Here is a 22,500-nt window from a genome sequence, read left to right as displayed (position 1 = left end):
TATCCAAATTATTTCGTTACTCCCACCGACGCAGCCCCAAACAGTTTCTTTCGAAACTATCAGCCTTTATTCAATGTAAGAAGTTGGACATCTTCCTCTTGGTAGCACAGCGTACGATTATTAAGGGTCACTTCGACGTCCGGATTACTTTGCCTAGCTCCTCCCAGCTGAGCGGTCCTTGACCAACTGTCTTATAGAACGCTGACACATTAACCCGATCAGTCGCTCGAATTGCCCGCCCCACCAGGGTGCTCGGCTGAGGTTGAACTGTTAAATGGTGGACTGATCACTTAGATACGAGTGAAATCTTTCATCTTTCTGTACATTCTTTAGCCACTTGGCTGCAGCGACAAACGTCTGGCTGTTGTCCGAATAGATCTTCGATGGTCGTCCTCTTCTGGTAATTAACCGTTTCAGGCTCTTGATGAACTCTGTACTCTCCAAACTGGGCAGCACATCCAGAAACACTCCTCGTGTTAGACTGCAGGAGTGCAACACCACATAGGCCTTTTTCTCTTCCTTGCGCTTGTCAGGGTTTTTCACAGTCCCGGAAAAGTACACGCCTATCACGTTGAAAGGTGTGTTACCTTCCGTTCTTTCTATTGGCATGGGTGCTGGTGGTGGATTTTGCAAACGCCACGGCTTGAAAGCGTTTGCTCCCGTTGCATTTTTTCACGATTCTCTTCGTCAATTTCCGAAGACGTGGTATCCAGAACTTCTCTCTCACTCTCGCCACGGTTAGACCAACTCCCCCATGGAGTGTAGTGACGTTAGCCTGTTGCACTATCTTCGCTACTAGTAGAGCTGAGTCAGGCAGGTGTATTAAGTACTCACCTTGGATCCGTCCTCGACATTCCAACACACCTTCACTAGGCTGCAGGTTCAGTTGTTCTTGGTCTTGGTCAAATCTGGCGTGTATAATCCCCTGTAGCTGAGCTCTCTTGACTAGAAACATCTGACATTTCTCAACCTCAGCTGTAGTCAGTGGTCCCTTCGTATTGCTGGAGAAGCTACGTGAATTATGCAGGAATCGCATGACCCAAGCACCAATCCTCATGGCCTTACGCAGTTCGAACTTCCATAGGACCAAATCCAAGGTATCACGGGTCTCGAATCCAACCGCGATCTCTTCTTGCTGGAGCTTTCGTTCTGCCATACTTTCACGGCTTGGTTCTGGCATGATGTCGTCTGGCCACTTAGCAGGTTCTGAGAGCCAAGCAGGTCCATCCCACCACAGGTCTGCGCCTACCACACTACCACCACGGCTTCCTAGATAGGCGGGGTTTTCAGTTGACGGAACATGACGCCACAGCACCTTTGGATGAGACTGGATTCTATTAACATGTCTCTGCACAAACTGACGGTACTCCCCTTTATCGGCAATCCAGTGTAGGGCAACAGAACTGTACAACCAGTAACGGTCTTTAGTCGCAAGAGTTAGTCCCTCTAGCGCTTGGCGTACATTGGTGATTAGATTTACGGTCACGTGACCTGACAAGAGCTCCAACCTAGGAATCGTAAGACCTTGTTTCGCTAGACGGGACTTTGCAGTAACTAGCCCTTGTGATGTACCTGAAGCTTGCTTTACCACGACTCTCGGTTTCTCGGATTCGCACTTGCAGGAATGCACGACGACGAACGTCGCCAGCCACTACCTTAGGATGGAATCGGTTTCGAACAATTACACTCCACAGCTTGTTTTGTAATTGAGGTCCAGCATGGAGGCAACCGTTCAACGACGGGGCTTTCTCTTGTGCACGCGCAGACGCGTCGTACACCACTCGCAGTTTCGTTGTCTCAGCATTTCTTCTCACAACTGCACGATGAGATAGAATGAACTCTCTTCCAGTAACTTCAACTGGTGCTCGCTCCACTATGCCTTCTTCCAGGTGTTCTCTGATCACAGCGTCATACTCATCTAGCAGGTCAGTCTTCCTCAGCTTCCGTGCAAGAGTGTTTAATCTGCGCAAACTTCCTTCCCGGTTATTTGGTAAAGGAGGGCAGTTTCCCTTCCAAGGTAGCCCAGTTTCGTACCATCCTTCTGGAGAACGAACTAACTGTTCCTTGAACTCTTCATAAACAGCATTCTGATCTCCGGTTGCAGAGTCCGCCAGTCTTAATACGTCAAGAGCGCACAACTTCTCATAGTCAGCATTAGAGTTTACAGCCAACAGCGCAGGCGATAAGCCACTATCAGCCCCAGGCGACATAATTTTCCATCCAAATCTGGTAGACTTAGCAACAGGATCTCCCCGGCGTCCTACTCGCAGCCGCTCCCCAGTGCGTATTTTAGCGAGGTCATTGGCTCCCAATATGATGTAAACGGGTAACATTTGCTTCGTGTCTTCATCATCCATTCGTACTCTCTCGAGGTGTGGATTTGCTCAATTAAGTGCTTGTAGCTAGGATTCTCCAGGACCAATAACTCTCTCTTGTTTACTTTCGTAATGTCCACATCGAGCTTAAAATAACCGGCGACGGAACTTAAGACCACATCAAATACTTGCATGGCTCTTGTTGTGATTCCTGTCAGCATGGCGACTTGTCGTAACCCCGTAGACTTAGGACGTACCTTTATTAACTCAATTGCGGTTGATGAAATGTACGAATGGCTAGCCTGTGCTCAAAGATGGCGGCTTCATGTTTAGATTTCCGATGGATCAGCTCTATTTTGCTTGCCAATTGTCGCATGCATTTATCCGCCTCGTCAACCGATTCTTCAAATTCTTCCGCCCATTCTTGAACGGCTTGTTCGTCTTCACCTTCAGCAAACTTCTTCTCCTCTATAGACTCTTTCAGCGTCGTAACTGCAGTCACCACACTCTGAAGAGAATTTCTGTGTCTCTCCAACGCCACTCGATCATCCTTTTGGAGGATTTCGTCTGTCTTCTTGACTCTAAACCTTAACGTTTTAATTTTCGCGTTTAACTCTGCCTCTTCCTTTTCCATACTCGTTCAGCCGCCCCCTCGTGGTCGCCAGTTTGTCGAAAACGCACCAACACCTTTCCTAATTATTCAGCTCCTTTATTCTAAGAATCGCTTCGTTTAAACTCCAGGCTTAACTACAGCATCAACCGAAACGAGCGCATGCAGGATCGCTATATTTAACTAAGCAGCTACGTGATACCTAAGAGTACAAAGTACATTTTGGGAAATTGAGTGAAGTCATCTCCGGTCGTACACAACAAAGAACAATAACAACTAAACGAAATAATGCATTGTTCACGGTTCCCGACATTTTTAAGCATTTCAACACATCTCCTTCTTGTAAGAACAAATACTCCCTTTCGTGCTTTAGTATTCTGGATTCTGCGAACAAACTAAATTGATTTAAAACTCAAAGAAGCTTTTTTATATAAATGAGACCAAACCTGAACTTAAAAAACAATTACAGCATTATAAAACTTTTCTAGCGTTTTAGTTCACACCTATGAGGTTTGTTATCACGTTGTAACTAGTACCCGCTTTTGTATTACATCATACTGTAAATATTTTATTCATCTACTTGTATGCTATAGAATTACTCACGTTCAGTCACTCATTGATTGAAGATGGAATAAGCATGCCGAAACATGTCTCTCAAATAAGTTGTCTATTTCTTACAATAATGACAATAATGTAAGCGAGTTTCACGGAACATTTCACATTCAGAATTTGCGTAAGACAAGTTAGAGCTTCATGCAATAGTGTTAAATTCGGCCTGCCGAACTATTTCCTTTTTTTTTTGTGAACTATTGAAAATCGTGAACGAACTTTGATGGTGAATGAACTTTGATGGCTCGACATTTTTGACAGCTTTAGTCTCGTTCAACCAATCAGATTACTTGAACCATTCTAGTAGGGATTCTGATTGGCTTATTTTAGCCTGCTTTATGAGAGTATACAACATGTTGACGACACTGTTGTTCGCACTGGAAATAAAGCTTGTTTTGAATATTGAAAGCAATGCGTGGGGAAGTTAACGGATTCTTCATTATAAAACAAATAGAAGACCCATGACTGTACTCTGTTCTATTGTTAGGCACTCGGAAAGCGGTTAGAGCACTCACGAAGTGGATAGAAACGCTAGACTACATCTCGTGTTTCCCCCTACACTTCTTTCGTGCTCTATCCGCTTCCGCTGTGCCTTGAAACAGAACAGAGCACAAAGGAGGCTTGTCTATTTGTTGATCAAAATGTTTATTCACACCTGTCCTCTAAACAGACTTACTTTCGCACGTTCAAATTTATAGCATTTTTCATTCCTTTTAATTTTTTTTTTTTTTTTGGTGTTAAAAATATATATGGGAAAAGTTCCAAGAAGAAAACTTTTGGCAAATCATTTGACGTTGTGTGACGTGTCGGGACTTCCTTATTGACTGTATAATCATTTTGACTGACAGTCTTCACTCTCACTTACCCAGTTGAATGGAAAACACCAAACCCAGTGGTTATTTGATTTCTTTTTATTCAAGTAGTTAATGAAACTGTGGAATTGTTTTGATTCCAACATAGTCAAGAATACAAAAGGCTTAGATCTGTCAAAATTGGCTCGCAGGGTTAGGAATTTACTTACCCCAAGGGAAGTCAATGAGTGATACTACTAAAAATCATCATAACAATTAGTATCTCGAGATTTATCTTCTCTTCTTTTATTTTGGTTTTCTTTTTCATCGTTCGTTCGATTCGTTTTGATTAATGTTTCAGAGAAAATTTTCTTTTAAAATTCCACAAAACAAGAGGCCTGGTGATTAGCATTTTTTATGCACAAGTGATGTTTGAATGAAATAGTGAAGAGGAACAGTTAAGAAACCTATTTTCCGCCCAATTTTGATTAATAATGAATGACGATAACTGTAAAACTTCGCAGTTTTGGCTCTACAAGAACCTAAAAGCGCTAGAGATGGGAAATTGACGGCTCCTACTTTTGTCTCACTTTACTAAAAATATTTTTAAAAAGTAAACTGCCGTGATAGTGGATTAGAAACTTCCTTTTTTGAAATATTACATGAAGATGGCCGGCCTGGGGCTCTCTTTCATATTTCTTCTTTTTTTGTTTGGAGGCTGGTTCTACACCTTAACAGTTGCAAACCATGGTAAGTTAACTTTGACATTCTTTTGTGTGGATCGGATGAAAATGTAGACTATGGCAACTCCTAAAGTAATAAAAGTCTGGAGTTCAAGAAAAGCAAGGGCCCGAAACTTGAGTGCAAAGAAATTTGCTATTTTATCAATAATGATAACTAATTGAAAATGATGAAGAAGGAAACTACGATTTTACAAAGCACTAACAAATTTAGAAACTTTCTAAACGAGTTGCAAAAAAATCGATCGTGTGCAGGAACTTCATTCGGAGTATTTTAGTTTTAACTTTTCGGCAACGTTTTCTAAGTTTTAAATTTTTACAAAATTTATTCAGATCAATTTCATCATTAAAAAATCATAAACACGTAATAAAAGCTATTGTTGGGTAGGGAAAGAAATATTTTTGCTGTTTGTTGTTAACTAGCAAATTGAGTTTCCAGAGAAACACTATTACATGAAGCTTTTGTCTTAACACAAATTCTGAACGTGAAATGTTCAGTGAAACCCGGCAGAATTGTGGCTCATAAAAACGCGCAAGTTTTTTTTTACATGACAAGAAGGACAAAACAGGAACAAGAAGATTAATCGGGATGATTAATAATTCGGATGGCAATGAATAAGAGACACTCAGACCTTTGTAACTTAAGGAGAAAAAAACCAAAGGGGGGAATTTAGTTTAGTCTCTAAAGCCAGTACACTAGTAAAAATACTCATTACGTTAGCTATAGCAAACGCAGTGAGTATGAAAACTCTGAGAAGCACTTCATATCGTCGTAGCGTTTAACTACAGGTGATTCAAGACTGTTTGACTTTAGTTCTGTCTCCATGTATTGAAATAACCGAGTATTCATTCAAATTATTTTATAACGGAAGAAACAAATGTATCTCTAAAAATACGGAACTTAAGGAAAAAAGTCTCGATTATTATAGTTTTTTACATGGAAACATCTTTATTTACGCTGAGTCTTCAACCTTCAAGAGAACGAAGTCATCATCAAGCGAGTATGAGAATTCTTTATTTCCGTTACCGTATAAATTTTATATGGAAACACCTTCATTTACACAGTTGAGCCTTCAACTTGTAAGAGAACGAAGTCATCAATAAGCGGGTTTGAGAATTCTTTATTTCCGTTACCCTACACCTAAGCAATATCTCTGCTTGTTAAAACTCCAGGAAGCTGTTTTGAACAATTTGAAAATTGAAAATTTGAAATTGTTAAAAATGGATTTAGTCCACAGCGAAAAATTGAATATAGCAAACAAAAACTTCATCAATTGTATTGTAGAGACGTGTGTCTCAGTATTTTGTCTCCAGGATGGTATTGCGAAAACTTAGACGCACTTTATTGACATGCTATTACTACTTAGCGTGGGTAAGGAAACAATAAAACTCCTGCAGCGTTTAGAAACAAAGAATTGGCTAACTAACTCAGCATACAATTTCTCTTTTGAAAATAACTAACCAGATCTAGAAAGCCAAGAACACAAGATGTGCGGAATTTAAATAGAGATCTTCTGAAGAAAGAAAAAAAAATGTCGTCGACACCAGGTTACAATTAATTTCAACAAAACATAGTTTCTCTCTTGCTACGAAAACACTTTCTGTGGCAGGAATTTTACGTCAGTATTTCACGTAAGTCCACGCGATTCCATCACAAGAATTGCAAGAATCTCATCAAGTTAAGTTTTTTTGCAGAGACTCTTACGTTTTTCATAGAGGAAAAACCCAACCCGTAACATTTCCTAGTAATGTCGATGGAAAAACATATTGACTATTTATGATTTTCGATTAGTTTTAAGCAGACACCTGGTCATGTTTTTCGATCCTAAAAAACTAAAAGTAGGTGAAACATCCTTATGTCGCTTTCGTCCTTAATTTTTATCATCTTAATCATCTTCGTACTCTTAGAACATTAAGAAAACTAATAAAAAATTAATTTTTTATCCTCTTTACGATAGCCTCTCTTGAAGCAGAGCGGCCTTTCTTACATGAAATCTAAGCAATAGCTTGCGAATAGGACATTTCAAACATTTCTTGAGCTGTGTTAGCCTGTCAAGGAAATTAAGTAGGGAAACAAAGTTTTTATAGTCGATGTGAAATAATCCTTTGTTATTCCCTATATGTCTGTATATAACAAGTAAGTTTTGAACAATGGTTCATTAATAACTTACTCAGTGTGAGTGCCACTGATGCAGTTTTGTTTAGTAAGCTGAAAAGTGAGAGATGAATGATCCATGCGAATAAAATTAGCAAATCGACAGTGGTTTAGCGTGGTTTCTACGACAACGATATTCGTCATCACAAAATGTTGTGGATTCTTTCGATGCGTGACACTTTGCGTGACACGTTAACGCGAGCAGCGCTGTCTGAACTCTTATCATGAACAACGGCAAAGTGGCCAATCAGATTGCGAAATTACTGCCAGTTGTGGTAAAACTCAGTATCTGATATTCCTATGAACTTATCTTACTCTCTCAGGGTAAACTTGTTTTGACTCTGGTATGTTTGAAGTTGGAAAAGTTGTTAATATTATTAACAAAATGGGAATTGATACGGCTTGGTTATTTTCATCCTTCAAGCTTCTCGTAAGCACTTTAGATCAAGTCGGTAAATTGACGAGAGCCATATTTTTCACAAGGAGTTTTATTCAGCAAATAAAAGCTGTTTTCTCTCGCTGTTTAAAGTTGGTTTGAAAAAAAAAAATGCAAAGAAAGGTTCAAATGAGGAAAGAATGCCTTTCATGTATGTATCTCTGTTCAAATCTAGTTGAGGAGGATTACGATAAACAAGGTATGAGGTCATAAGTAGCGCAAAAGGAGATGATTTTCTAAAAAACTACATCTATCTCGACATTAATATTTGCATTTATTGTTTTGGTTTTCAATTTGAGATAAAGCTTCAGAGATCGTCAAAATAAGCACATTTAGGGGCATAACATTATATATTATTCGCTATGCTTGATTGCAAAAATTCAAATTTTGACAATTTAATAACGAATTAAAGTACATGGGGAAATATGTACAGCAAGGAAGAGACCACTTCGGGGGACTAACATATTTTTAAAGCATAGAATGTGATGAATGGAAATATACTAATGATAAAAATTCTTAAATGAAATGCAAAAAGCTCGCTCAGCTCAGCTTGTGGAAAGGTTTCTTTTTCCACTTTTTTTTTCTGTATCCTACCACTCAAATCCGTTTTTGTTCGAAACATTCTACTTATAAATTTTGTGGTGAAAACAATAGCAATGATAAAAGTTGTAAATCAGAAAAAAAAGTTTGTTTATCTTAGGTTCTGCAGTCTTCTCCTTTATTATTTTTTTTTCTGAGCCACATCAGCCGGGATTCGTTTTTCTCCGAAAGTATTTTACATTTTGAAACTTTTAATCCACAAAAAAACGCATGAAAATGGAAACGAAATAAAACATGACAACCAATTTTTTTTTTTTTTACCTAAAAAAAATATAACCTCCGGTGCTTATATGGCGGAATTGTCAGAATTTTATTTTGCTGGTGTTAAAGGAAAAAGAATATCGCAGAAGGGTTATGAAATAAATAGCCTGGCTAACAAGCGGTTCAATATATGTCGACCGAACACTAACCATGGGAAGACGATCGATTAACAATCCAATTTTTGGGCTGGTGGATCTCAAAATCCGAATGGAAAGAGGTTTTAGCCCGTGAATTGGTGTCCGTGAAAATCGTCAAATCCCTAAGAACTCACGGTTTTCTCAAAATAATGGTTCTATTCAAGTTACTCAATTTTATTACACGACTCGGGCAGTCAGAGGGCCAATAACTAAAATCAACCAATCAAAATGCTCTATTGCCGGTCAATATTCTCTCAGTATTGGACCGGGCACTGTCCCGAATGGTCCCGAATGATACCGCACTTGTGTCCCTTTGAACTTCAGTCGTATAATAAATCCCTTATTAACCAAGCTTGCTCGGGACCGTATTGGAAGAATATCGGCCCTCGCTCTTTTTTGTACGGACCTCGCTGCGCTCGGTCCGTACTGTCAAGACCTCGGGCCGATATTCTCCCAGTACGGCCCTCGCGCTTGGTTAATAAGATATATATATATATATTCTATTCTGTTCGTGTGTTTTATGAGATTTTCCTCGCCAGCCTACGTGAAACGTTTTGCACGCCTAACAAAGCTATCCTCTAATGTCTGATTGATAGATAGCTGTCGGCGTCTCAAGTTCTTGCAACAGACAGATGGATATGCATTGGTGGGCCACGTCTTTAAAAACATTTCATTACCAGTCGGAATGCATCTATATAGCCACTGCAGAAATTGGTGTACTATGGAAGACAGATGTAAATCGATCAACATGGGACCCTCAGGAGAAAAAGACAAAGTTTTATGTCAATTGAGTGACTCGGACCACTTACAACACCCAAATGATCTGAAATCGATGGCAGGCTTTATGTATAGGGGTACGGAGGTAAGAGTTTTATTTATAATTAATTTTTTGTTTTTGAGTTTGCTGCTTTTCGTAAGCCTTGTGTACCGTTTGATAGAGTTTCCTTGCTCCTCTGGGAGTCCTCGGCAACTCAGATGAGGCAAATTTCATTTCAAAACCTTTTAAAATGAGTCTGAAAACACCTGAATCGGTTAAAAAGGAAAAACGATAAATTAATTAAAAAATAAAGTTCTTATATGAAGCGCGTTCTGATTGGCTGAGACAACATGTTTTATCAGTGTATCAAGAATGGAGAACGACTCATTTCTCCCTCCTCACTTCTTTTGTTCTTTAGCTGCTTACTCCGTACTTTGCAACACAACAGAGCAAAGTCGAGGCTTCTTTATTTGTTACACAAAATATGAAAAACTGTAAGTATGCCCCGTAGAGATGAGAACTATAAATCGCTCGCAAAAAAAATAAAGCTTAGTATCTTTTCCCATCAGAACAAGTGTTGTTACAACATGTGCTACAACAATGCAACTTGCCTGGTTGGATTTACGAACAAGGGATACAAGTGTTTGTGTCCACCTGGTTACACGGGAGAACATTGTGAAAAAGGCAAGAGTTATTTTGCACATGCGCTCTAATAATCATATTAGCTACTACAATTATTCGTCTCTTTTGCATTCATGTTACCATGGTCTCGTATGCCTCGACATGTCTTCCGATGACTTACGAGTTATTTATTATCCAACTGTGCTTCATAGAGTAGAAATAAGGCCCATGACGAGTACAAATGTCTCGCGGTATTTGTACTTCACAAAACCGCTTAGACAGGTTTTCTCACATCGCGCAAGTGACGAATTGGACTGAGGTTACAAACAAAACTGGCGGAAAATTAAAATATTTTTTTTCTGACAACGAAGAGTCGGAATGGCTAGCAAATATTGATCCAAATTCATTAGATAAAGCAAAGGAAGAAAAACAGTTAGACGACATTGAAATTTCATCATTTATTAAAGAAAATACAAACAGCAACAAGACAACGCGCTGATTCCGCACCGCTTTGCACTCCCCGTAAATGGATATCCGCGAAATTCGCCCGCACTGGAAACAAAGTTTGATGCGTTGGATAATAAATCTCTCATTAAACATTTTGCTGCGTAGTATCTCTGAGTATTTTTACTTGTTGTTTGTATTTTGGCGCCCTACGAGCTCGTCAAAATACAGCTTAACTCGTAAAAATACTCAGCGATACTACACAATAAAATGTTTATTAAGATATGTGTAACACACTTTGCATCCGTTCCCCCTGAAAACCATGTGATCCTTTTAACCCCCCCCCTCTCCGCCAGATAGAAAATGACTGGTCCCCAAACATTATTCTACGTGCTGTCGAATGTCAAAGGTCATCCAACCAGAAGATACCTGTTAAGGGAAAGAATTTGTTTCTACAGATGTAGACGAGTGTACCACCAATACCCCAGACTGTGACGTCAATGCTGAGTGCAGCAATACCGAAGGTTCTTTTAACTGCAGCTGCAAGGTTGGGTTTAATGGCGATGGCAAGAAATGCACAGGTAACTATGAAATCTGTTCATCGACATTGTTCCAAGCATCGAGATCAGTTTGATCTATTTGCCTAAACTTGACGAGCGTATCAAGAACATCAAAAATTTTTATAAGAAAGCTTTGAATAGTAATTTGAGGGATCAGATGGCTGCTAATGTGTCATTTATCACGCTTTGCATCCGTCGCAGTATCCATTTCTTTAAGCGTTTCGTGTCTAGAGTGCTACTTCCTGTCGTCAAACGAATTAGGAGTCGTGCACGACAAGTTTTGTCTTTGTTGTTTTGGTTGCATTACATTATTTGTGTTTGGAGTTTAGTCAAGTTTACAATTAATGTTTCGTAAGCACAGTTCTATTTTCATTCTGCAATCATTGTTAGTATCACGACACGCACGTCTAGCGCCCTCTTTCGCCTTAGAGGGCTGGTGTCCTTTCTTGAGGACGCGTCTATTAATTAATTTGATTTCAGACTGTTTACTTTTGGATTAGTTGTATATGTGATATTTCAGTCTTGTAAAAAGTCGCATATAACAGGTTAAACAGTACGACTAATTCTTGAATATGCCTTCATGATTTGTCAGTACTTTTTTTTCAACGGAAAGCATTTGCTTCTTAAGATGTAAGCGAATGTGCCACCGATACCCACAACTGTGGTGTCCATGCTCACTGCTACAATATCGAAGGTTCCTTCAACTGCAGCAGCAAAGAGGGGTTTAATGACGATGGCAAGAACTGCGCAGGAGATAATGACATTTGTCCATCTAGAGTTTACCCAGCATTCATAATTCTTTTTTTTGTTTGTATTTGCCTAAACATGACGAGAGCCTCTCTTTTGCTCTCAAAACATCTTGCGTGTATCTATATCGCGATAATTTGCAATAACACAGACGAATCCTACTCATGCAAATGCAAAACCGAGTTCAGCTGCAGTAAATATGAAAATGTTCCGCCTTTTCATTGGAGAAAGTCCATCCATTATTGAGTTATTTAAAAAAAAATTAACTAATGAATAACTCGATGCCAGCATTAAGAGTGGTATGTCGCTCGTACCATTCAGATTGCTGCTTTTTTCATGGATCACAAACCGGTCATATTGCTGCACTATGGTAGGTATCACCTACCAATCTGATTGCTTATTTTTCATTTATCACAAACCAATCAGATTGCCACTTTAGGTATTTATCACCTTCCAATTAAATCATAGCATTAGGGCATTCTTCAACTAATCAGAATGCTGTTTCTAATGCCAATCATTAGGGTTCCATTATACGTTGTAATGGAATCAACCCAACACTGACACATGCCAAGAATAACATTTTTACTCGTTGTCTGCATTTTGACTCGCCCGAAGGGCTCGTCATAATACGGCACAACTAGTAAAAATACTAAGCGATACTACACAACCAACAGTTTATCAAGATATATGTATCACTCTTTGTATCTATTCCCCCTGAAAACCATGTGATCCTCCCAAACTCCTCTTCCCCCATCCGATTGAAAATGACTGGTCCCCAGACATCATTCCACGCGTTGCACTTTCAGTGAACTTTTAGTCCTGTTGAGTTTCACGGGTTATCCAATCAGAACATACATGCAAAAGCTTATACCAATTTTATTTAATTGCATTATTAACGGAAAGGATTTGTTTCTACAGATGTAGACGAGTGTACCACCGATGCGCACAACTGTGATGCCAATGCTGAGTGCAACAATACCGAAGGTTCCTTTAACTGCAGCTGCAAGGCTGGGTTTAATGGCGATGGCAAAAAATGCACAGGTAACGACGAAATCTGTCCACTTAAATTGTTCCAAGCATCAAAATCAGTTTGTTATATTGCCTAAATTTGACGAGCGTATAGGAACATGAACGATTTTCATAAGAAAGCTGTGTATAGTACTGTAGAGGGATCAGTCAGCTGCTGATGTGTCATTAATCATGCTTTGCATCGATTGCAGTGTTTCATTACGTAGAGTACTACTTCCTGTTGTCAAACGATTTACGAGTCGTGGAAGACAAATTGTGTTGGTTTAGTTTTGGCTACATTATACTATTTGTGTTTGGAGTTTAGTCAAGTTAACAGGGTTTCTAAGCACAGTTCTATTTTCATTCTGCAATCATTGTAAGCATCACGTCACGCACGTCTCGCGTCCTCTTTTGCTTTAGAAGACTTGTGTCCTTTCTTGGTGATGTATATGTTAATTTGATTTCAGATTGTTTATTTTTGGATTGGTTGTTTATGTGGATTAAATGATAAAAATTATTTGACGCGGGCGCTTTCAGTGATATTTTGAGTATTGTAAAAAGTCGCCTATCACAGGCTAAACGATCAGACTAATTCTTGAATATGCTTTTATCATTTGTCGTTATTTCTTTTCAACGGAAAGCATTTGTTTCTTCAGATGTAAACGAATGTGCCACTGATACCCACAACTGTGGTGCCCATTCTCACTGTAATAATACCGAAGGTTCCTTCAACTGCAGCTGCAAAGAAGGTTTTAATGGCGATGGCAAGAACTGTACAGGTAACTATGACATTTAACCATCTTCAAAAGCCATCATCATTTGAATTTGTTTAATTTAGAGTTTATTTGCATTTACACACGACCCCACAAGCTGTTCAGCTTTAAACATTATTTTGTCTAAATAAAGGTATTATTATTATTATTATTATTATTATTATTACCATCAAAAGTTAATCGAAAACAATAGACTCATAAACCTTGTTTGTTTGTATTTACCTTAACATGACGAGAACTTCTCTAGTATGGTTAATCTTTGATGCATAAGAGTATTTGTCCCTGTTTAGAGACAGCGGAGCCTACAGAAAATACTCCTCAAGTTGCTCTCAATCTCCACGGCTCTCTTGTCTCTAAAGTCGGTGAAGTTGCTTACGGCCGTGATAGTAACAGTAACAGCAGCAGCGATAACAGTAGCAGTAGCCGTAGTGACGGTCTCAGCAGCAGTATCAGTGACAGGGACAGTGTCAGTTTCAGTAACAGTGACAGTCTCAGTCTTGGTAACAGTGAAACGGAAACTGACAGTGGCAGTGACGGAGGCGGTAGAAGCAATGGCGGAGAAGAACTTAATCGTGACGATCAAAATTCTAGAGGTCATTAAAAATGATTTTAACAAAAAAAAAAATGACAAATTTTTGATGATATATTCCAAAATATTTTCTAACAGTGAAATACTCCCATTTACCAATTTTTCAGCAATTAATCTTCAAGACCCCATCACACGCTATTTGATTAAGTTTAAGTGTTCTCATAAATCCATCATCGTTCTATCACTGTGCAAGCTAGCTTTATTATTCTTTATTTGGGGACGTTAGGATGTCACAAAACCGTGCCATGTATTCAGCTCAGCAGAAAAGAATTTCGGCATTTTGTGTTGTAGAAACATAACGATGCAATTAAAAGGTGTTATTCTACAAGATTTGTACTTTTTGAGAGCAATTTTCATCAACTTGCCAAATCTATCAGTATTTGACTTAGGATGAAACTAAATGGCGCAAAAAGTTGAAGGAAAATTTTTCCCGTATTAAAAAGGCTATTATTGAAACATTTTGTTAATTTGAATAACGAAGGCTGTGGAGCCAGTCCATGTGGTAAAGGAACTTGTCAAGATGTAAATGGAGGTTACAGTTGTGTCTGTCCGTTGGAATGGCAAGGAAGTAACTGCAAAGGTAAGATGCATTTCCCTCTGAAATAGAAATAAGGCAAGTTTCTGGAACGTTATTGACTTCCCGGCAAGGAAGCTGTCTATGATAATGTATCAAAATGACTACGATCCTCGCCATACTGAGTCATCGGAGTCATGCAACTTACGTATTCTGAAGAGTGTAAGATATCGATGCTTCAGTTTCAAATTCGAATGGGAAATGCGAATTCGCCTACCATGAGTTTTCTATAGATCAGTGGTAAAATGTTGAAGCTTTAAATGCAAAGATACGGGTGACATCTCTCGTTATCTTACGTTATACATGTGTCAAATGACCTCATGGTTGAAACTTCATTTGTGCAGATTTTGTGGACAACTGCTTCAGCAATTCTGTTGGTGTGGCCAATCCTGACATTATCTCCGATCAGCAGATGACAGCATCGTCTCAAAGAGAAGTGTCCTTTCAAGCTTCTCACGGCCGACTAAACGGACAAGGTTGGTGTGCAAGGAATGGAACAAGCCGCGGAGAATGGCTTCGAGTTGACTTCAACAGAACAGTTGACTTGTGCGCTGTTTCTACACAAGGAATTGAAAGTAGCTGGGTCACGGAATTCAAGCTCTCTTATATCACTACAAAAGGAAATTGGATATCTTATAAAGGAGCAGATGGGAAGGTCGTGGTGAGTTGGAAAGTCATTAAGTAAACAGTCTCAAAAGTTTTAAACTTCTCTAACCTGATCAGTTTATACTTGATTCTTGAAAAAATCGGCTACCACGCTGTTTTTTTTTCTCTTCTGTATCAAAAAAAAATTAACAATTCTACAGAAAAATTTTGAAAAAAGCAAATTATTACAAGTTATTATAGAACTACACTCCGTAGAATACAAATAACGCCCAAGACGAGTACAAATATCACGCGGTATTTGTACTCTAGAGAACCGGTTAGACAGATTTTCTGGCATCGCGCAAGCGACGAATTCGATTGAAGTTGCAAAAAAAAAAAAAAAAAAAAAATGGCGAACAATTTAAATGATTTTCCTGGCGACGAAGAGTCGGAATGGCTGGCGAATCTTGATCCAAGTTTATTAGATAAATCGAACGAAGAAAAGCAGTTAGACGACAATGAAACCTCGTCATCTTTTGAAGAAAACAGAAACAGCAACACGACAAGGCGCTAATTCCGTTCCGCTTCGCATCCGTCTGCCACGCACTCCCCGTAAATAAATATCCACGAAACTCGCCCACATTGAAATAAAAATTTGGCGTGTTGGATAAGAAATAAGTTATTACACGTTTTGGTGTGTCGTATCGCTGAGTATTTTACTCATTATTTGTATTTTGACTCACCCTACCGGCTCGTCAAAATACTGCACAATTCGTAAAAGTACTCAGCGATAATACACAATACAACGTCTAATAAGATATATATTTATATATATTTAACACTTATTCCACGAGCGCGCGTTTGATATGAGATGATAGATAGCCATCTCGGCGCTACGAACCTCGTTGGCTATAATAATCTCATATCCAACAAGCGCGAGTATATATATATATATATATATATGTAAATAGAATAAATGTTTGAAAAGAAAATTTGCCCTGAGCGGGATTTGAAACCACATTCCCCGGTTACTAGTCAGGTGTGATGACCACAAATTTTCTTTTCAAACATTTATTCTATTTAAGTATGATTATTTGGGGTGTACAGGGTCAGGGTTTCCCTCGTATACAGAATATATATATATTTATATATATATATATGTAGAAAGTTTAAATAATTGCGAGGATGGAAAACTTCTGATGGAAAAAATATAAAAAATATTAATAAAAAACGTTTCGGTCAGAGACCTTCAGTTATTTACAGCTTTTGAAATAAAAAAAAGCATTAAATAGGATCGAAGTGCTAATGATGACGTAATTACAGATAACGACTAATGAACTGGTGCTAATAAACAAAGAACCTAGTTACAAAGAAAGCAATGGACAAAATACAAGAAACAGACCCTAAAAACTAAGAGATAAGAATACTAAATATGTTAATATGGGTGGCGTAATCAATTACAAAGAAGCAATGCGGCGAGCATTAAAAAAGGGAAGGCCCACTTTTTACTACAACTGTAAACCGTAACAAAATCCCAAAACAAGGCCTTTGGAGCCCGAAAGGGCAAATTAGCAACAAAATCCCTGGAGGGGCCCTTAAATGATATTTATCATAATACGATCCCTTGGCAGGGCCTCTGAGTCCAATCCACACCTAAAGGGCCGACAAAGTCCAAGAAAAGGGCCTTTGAACGATCAATTAGTAGCGCCTACTATGAGATGGAAAATTAATTATAGCAAATTCTATTTTTCGAATGAAATTCCTTTCTTTCATTCAAACCATGGGTTGCCAAGGAGAACAAATGAGCACTCCAATAAGCCTCTTTTGTAATTAAAAGCCTATCGATCTCTGCAGAGCCACTAGGGGCCTGTACCTGATCAATGCATTGGAACGAAAAATCGTCTAGGGTGTGTAGGGTTTTGTTGAAGTGTATCGCTACTTCACAAGTTGTTTTGTTTGTGAGCATAGTAGATTTGTGATTCCGAAATCTCACTTTAAAGTCGGTGGTAGTAGATCCCACCTATTGCAGGCGACATTTGTTACAGAAAGCCAAGTAAATCACATTTTTAGAGTCACAGGAAAGTCTGGAGTGAATGGTGTAAGATTTCTTAGATTTTGTCGACCCTTTAGGTGTGGATTGGACTCAGAGGCCCTGCCAAGGGATCGTATTATGATAAATATCATTTAAGGGCCCCTCCAGGGATTTTGTTGCTAATTTGCCCTTTCGGGCTCCAAAGGCCTTGTTTTGGGATTTTGTTACGGTTTACAGTTGTGGTAAAAAGTGGGCCTTCTCTTTTTTAATGCTCGCCACATTGCTTCTTTGCAATTGATTACGCCACCCATATTAACATATTTAGTATTCTTATCTCTTAGTTTTTAGGGTCTGTTTCTTGTATTTTGTCCATTGCTTTCTTTGTAATTGGGTTCTTTGTTTATTAGCACCAGTTCATTAGTCGTTATCTGTAATTATGTAATCATTAGCACTTCGATCCTATTTAATGCTTTTTTTTTATTTCAAACGTTGTAAATAACTGAAGAAGGTCTCTGACCGAAACGTTTTTTATTAAATGTTTTTATATTTTTTACGTCAGAAGTTGTCCATCCTCGCAATTTTCTAAACTTTCTACGTTCGTGTTGGCTGTGAGGTTTGGACTGCTAATCTTTATTGATCCTTCTGGCGCGGTGCACCTTTGTTGGCCTGAGAGTTCCATCAACGACTTGCGATATACATATATATATATATATATGTATATATATATATATGTATATATATATATATATATATATATATATATAAGTAGTGTGGCACACGAGGACGGACAAATTCGAGCGAAGGAAGTCATATACTCAATAAAAAGTCTAAAAAGTTGAATAAAAAACGTTTCGGTCCGAGACCTTCATCAGTTGTAATACGGTGACTTAAAAATTCCTTAAATAGATTTATATAGGCCGTGATGACACATATAAACAAACACAGTAATTACTACGCGAAAAAATTATCACTATAAAAAGAAATAGAAAAATTGTCGAATCCACTGAAAATGTAAAGGAACCAGCGTTGACTTGAAAGGCGAGAATTGTACTAAACTTCCCAATTAACGCTGAGACTGGGACCTTTGATGCCCGCCCAATTTGAAAAAATTCTCCGCATTAATTATAGTTTATTCTTTTTTCGGAGTGAAATTCCAGGCGCTGTTGGCTCGAGGCCTTTTAACTCATTATATATATATATATATATATATGTTAAGTCACCAGGCTTATCTGATTTACCATCTTCACTTTCATCATCATTGCACAAAAGCATCACGTATATCGGCATTCCTAGCAGTATACAGGAAGTTTGTTACCATGGACCTAGTTAAACGGCCTAGCCTGCCAAGAGTCTCACATAGAGCGTCCGAGTATGCCTCAGTCATTCAAGTAATATCATCATCTTTCACTAAGTTATCGATGTTTAACTTTCAAGCGAATCTGGTCGTTCACGTTTTAAACGGACACACGACCGCAAAGAATCAGTGTTTTGTTCAAATCGAAGGGTCTGTCCTCTCACAAACTACTGGAAACTAAGAATGCGTCAACTAGTAATTTAGGGGAAAATAGATGAGTGCGTCATCTAGAAAACTCAATAACTAACATTGAACACGTCATCATTTGTTAATTTGGAGTTTTCTTCGATACTGAAGCTATTTCACAGGACAGGCAACAGTTCCATGGTTGACCAACACCGACTTCCTGTACCGCTGTCAACAAGGTCAATTCGTTTTCGTCCAATCAGACAACATCTTTGGAATTGCCTCCGGGTGGAAGTCTACGGTATCAGTGGTGAGTTCAAAGCTATATCTTCATAAGGTCGAGTTGTTCAGATCACGACTAGGCTAACCAAGGGTTAGCCAACAATTTATGATTGCAGCTAGGCATTAAATTTTAAATGTACATTTTTATCCCTCCCGCTTCTCTTTATGCTAAAATAGATGCTTCAAAACGAAAGCCCTGATATACGCTTTATTTCAAGAGAAATTAAAGACAAGTTACATACTTTTAGTGACGAATTATCGCTAATCACCTATCGAATAAACAACCATCTTTATCTCGACCTCAGCCCGAAGGAGGGGACGTTACTTTGGCACAATAGCAGGTAAAGAAGAACACTCTAGAAAGATTCTGATTTTGTCCTCTCTCTCTCCTTCCCCTTCCGACAGAAAGAGCAATGGAAGAAAAAGTGATCGATAGTTATTTCAAAATGTGCATAACTTTCCGTATTTGATTTGGATGAATTTAATGATAAAGAATTATGGTTTGTCTCTCGATGTGGTCACCTATGATATTAATCGCGACATTTCGACTGCATACTGCTAGTCTTCATCAGGCGATAAGGTCGACTGGTTTCGAGTCTTCTCAGAAAACAGGATGCAACGCTGTGATTTGTTGGCATTCTTCAGCTAGGATTGATGCGTTCTGATCCACGATGTTAGTCAGTTGTTCACTCGGCAGTTCGCTGTCGTACGGCTCTCCTGTTGTTGTGTTTTTTGATCGTGAGGAATTTCTATTCCACTGTCCCTGTTGATGTGGTTAGGGTGGAATATTATGTGAATAACTTTTTGTGAGACAAACGATGATACTTTATTATTAATAATAATAACAATTGTACTTTACCAAGATGAACAAGTACAACCCTTTTTAAAAAATTGGATGAATTTGTATAAAAGGTTCACGCGGAATATTTTTGCTATCCCATTGATGTCGTTGATCGCCAATCACCTAGTGTGACCCAAACATTCAGTACTCATTTCTTAAGAGGTATATGCTCTTGCTGTTAATCCATAGATCCTTGTTATTACTATAAAGAGATACAACAAAGCAGACAAAATAGGGACAATCAAACATCCCATGTCAAATGTGACAGTGATTATTTACCTGCTGAAAAGACCTGGTACCGCTTTGTTGGAGCCAATGGCACTAGATTGCCAACAGCTTGTGTTCCCGAAGGACATTGCGACGCAGACTCACCTGGCTGGTTAAACGGACAGCACCCAAATGTGACACAAGGCGTTGTTAACATGAAACAGTGCTTCCACAAAAATGGTGACTGTTGTCATTATCATGAGTTCATTTCGGTCAAGAATTGCGTTTCATTTTATTCTTACGGACTTTTCCAACCACCAGCTTGTAATCTTCGCTATTGCACAGATCATTAATGGTGTGTTAAACCCACCTCGTAAGTTGGAGGGGTTTGCGAGTTCAAAAAGCTTCCAAATAAATTTATTCCTCGTTTAGTTCGAAATCTACTGTGGATGCACTTGGATATCTGTGAAGAGTTGCGTCGCCTTAGTTTTATTCTTAACTTGTCGCTGAAAATTCAATCAGATTTGCATCTAGGTTGGCAAGTCTCATGAACCTAAACATGTTGACTATTTAGCTAGTCGCATCTTTGTTAAATTTAAAACATTTTGGCTGTAGATTATGCAATAAATCGTTAATATGACGTCCCAATATGAAGGTGTCTCTCAGACCAAACGATCGGTCTTTTTAAAATGTTTAAGACGTCAGTCATTGAAGTATAATCCTTTTTTTCAAGAACTAGTCACTTCTAATGTAGACCTTCGACTGCATAGTGCGAGAATTCCGCCCCCCCCATTCGTAATTTTTTCCTTTCTTAGTGACCCGAACATTTACGTAGGTCCTAATTGCCCTATGGTTATGCCACTGCATTTTTATATTTTTCCGTCGAAGACCAAAACGCCCCTTAGAAGGCCTGGGTATGAAATTATGGTTGTTCGTTACGAGTTAAAAAGTACGTGAAACAAGTTGGAAGGGATAACATTTTTACCTGCTTTTCATTTTCAATACCGCACATTTTAGAAGGGTTTTGGAAATTTTCTTCCTTCAAGTAGGTGAATTACATGACATATGATCTTTGTCTAAGTTTTTGTCAATTTTTTAATCCATTTGGGCAAATTAATTTGACTCTAACAATCCAGGCATCGTTATGCTCCCGATATTGCAGTGGAAATTGTGAAGAAAGTTTGCTTTGAAATGGTGAGTGAGGTCATGGACTTCATCCCTAATCCAAAAGCACAGACATTTTTAGCCATGAAGACATTTTTAATACAACAAACTACAGAGGGGGAGAGGCGATTAAAGTCCTGGGTCCAGATGTTCAAAGGGCGTATAACTCACTCCAAAGGATAACTCGCTATCCAGTGGATAACTGTTGACAGGAAGGTACCACGCTATCGACCGGATGGAGATTTATCCACGTTATCTACCTTTCTGAGACAACCGGGCCTGTTCTTTTTTTCATTTGGATGACAAATCGTATTTATTCAGAACAAACACTGCGTGTTTGTTGAAGGTTGCATGTTGCATAGAAAGAAAAAAAAAAACTACAGGTTTATAATTTTTCTTTCCTTATCTCGTTAAGATTTTTTTTTGATATTTTCATTTCTGCAACGTCGTTCTCACTCTATATATAAAACACTCGACAAATCATCTCATCGACGAATGATATAGGCGTAAAATTTAAACCATACGAAATTCTAAACCTAAGCGGAAAAGATATATGTTATTCACCAGCCGGGAGATCCGTATTGGGAAAAACTGTGCCCGAGGTCTAGGATACCACTCGAGGCCGTAGGCCGAGGGCGGTACTCAAGACAGAGGGCACAGTTTTTGCCAATGCGGAGCGACCTCTGCTGGTGAATAACATTTTTATTTTTTTCCAACACATAACGAAATAATTGCTAAAAGAACCTGAATGATTTAGGGCTACAATTACGAGTTTAGTTACGGAAAAATCCTCCATAAAGTTAAGAATTTGTTAGCGAGTGGATGATAAAGAAAACAGACGTTATTCAAATTAAAGAGAAAGCTTTCATCGAAATATTTTTATTTGTAAATGTAACTTGAAAGGCTTACGAGCAAACTTTGAAACATTTTTGACAAGTAACTGTCACGATCGGACACCTGTCAATTGAAGAGGAAAAAAGGCTTACGCTTTTGAATAAACAACAACAACACTTGTATGATAAACACACACAAGTTAAATGACCATGCGACAATCTTCTCGTAAATAAATAAAAAAAAAAAAAACACTCAGAGATCTTACGGAAAGTACTGTTTATTTCCAACGTCGATTAATCTTCGAAGATTTACCTCTGTTCCGTTTTAAAATGTCACGGAAAGTAAAAT

The 22,500-nt window shown here is 38.5% G+C and overlaps 2 protein-coding genes across 2 annotated transcripts in view; both read left to right on the top strand.

The window, feature by feature from the left end:
- The window catches only part of LOC111346825 (uncharacterized), a 551,029-nt gene that overhangs the window by 260,097 nt on the left and 268,432 nt on the right, over positions 1 to 22,500 (top strand). The window contains 1 exon segment of the mRNA XM_088749275.1: positions 12,702 to 12,824. Coding sequence (XP_088605401.1) covers positions 12,702 to 12,824 — 123 coding nt within the window.
- On the top strand, positions 13,393 to 20,802 carry LOC148737174 (uncharacterized). Its single transcript, XM_088747751.1, has 6 exons — positions 13,393 to 13,570; positions 13,855 to 14,157; positions 14,635 to 14,733; positions 15,072 to 15,388; positions 18,996 to 19,134; positions 20,137 to 20,802. The coding sequence occupies exons 1-6, from the start codon at positions 13,393 to 13,395 to the stop codon at positions 20,505 to 20,507; spliced, it is 1,407 nt and encodes a 468-aa protein (XP_088603877.1). The 3' UTR covers positions 20,508 to 20,802.

Source organism: Stylophora pistillata, chromosome 2 (genome assembly GCF_964205215.1).
Source record: "Stylophora pistillata chromosome 2, jaStyPist1.2, whole genome shotgun sequence".
NCBI lineage: Eukaryota > Metazoa > Cnidaria > Anthozoa > Scleractinia > Pocilloporidae > Stylophora > Stylophora pistillata.
The sequence above is the reverse complement of the archived record's forward strand: the minus strand, read 5'-3'. Positions and strand labels throughout refer to the sequence as shown.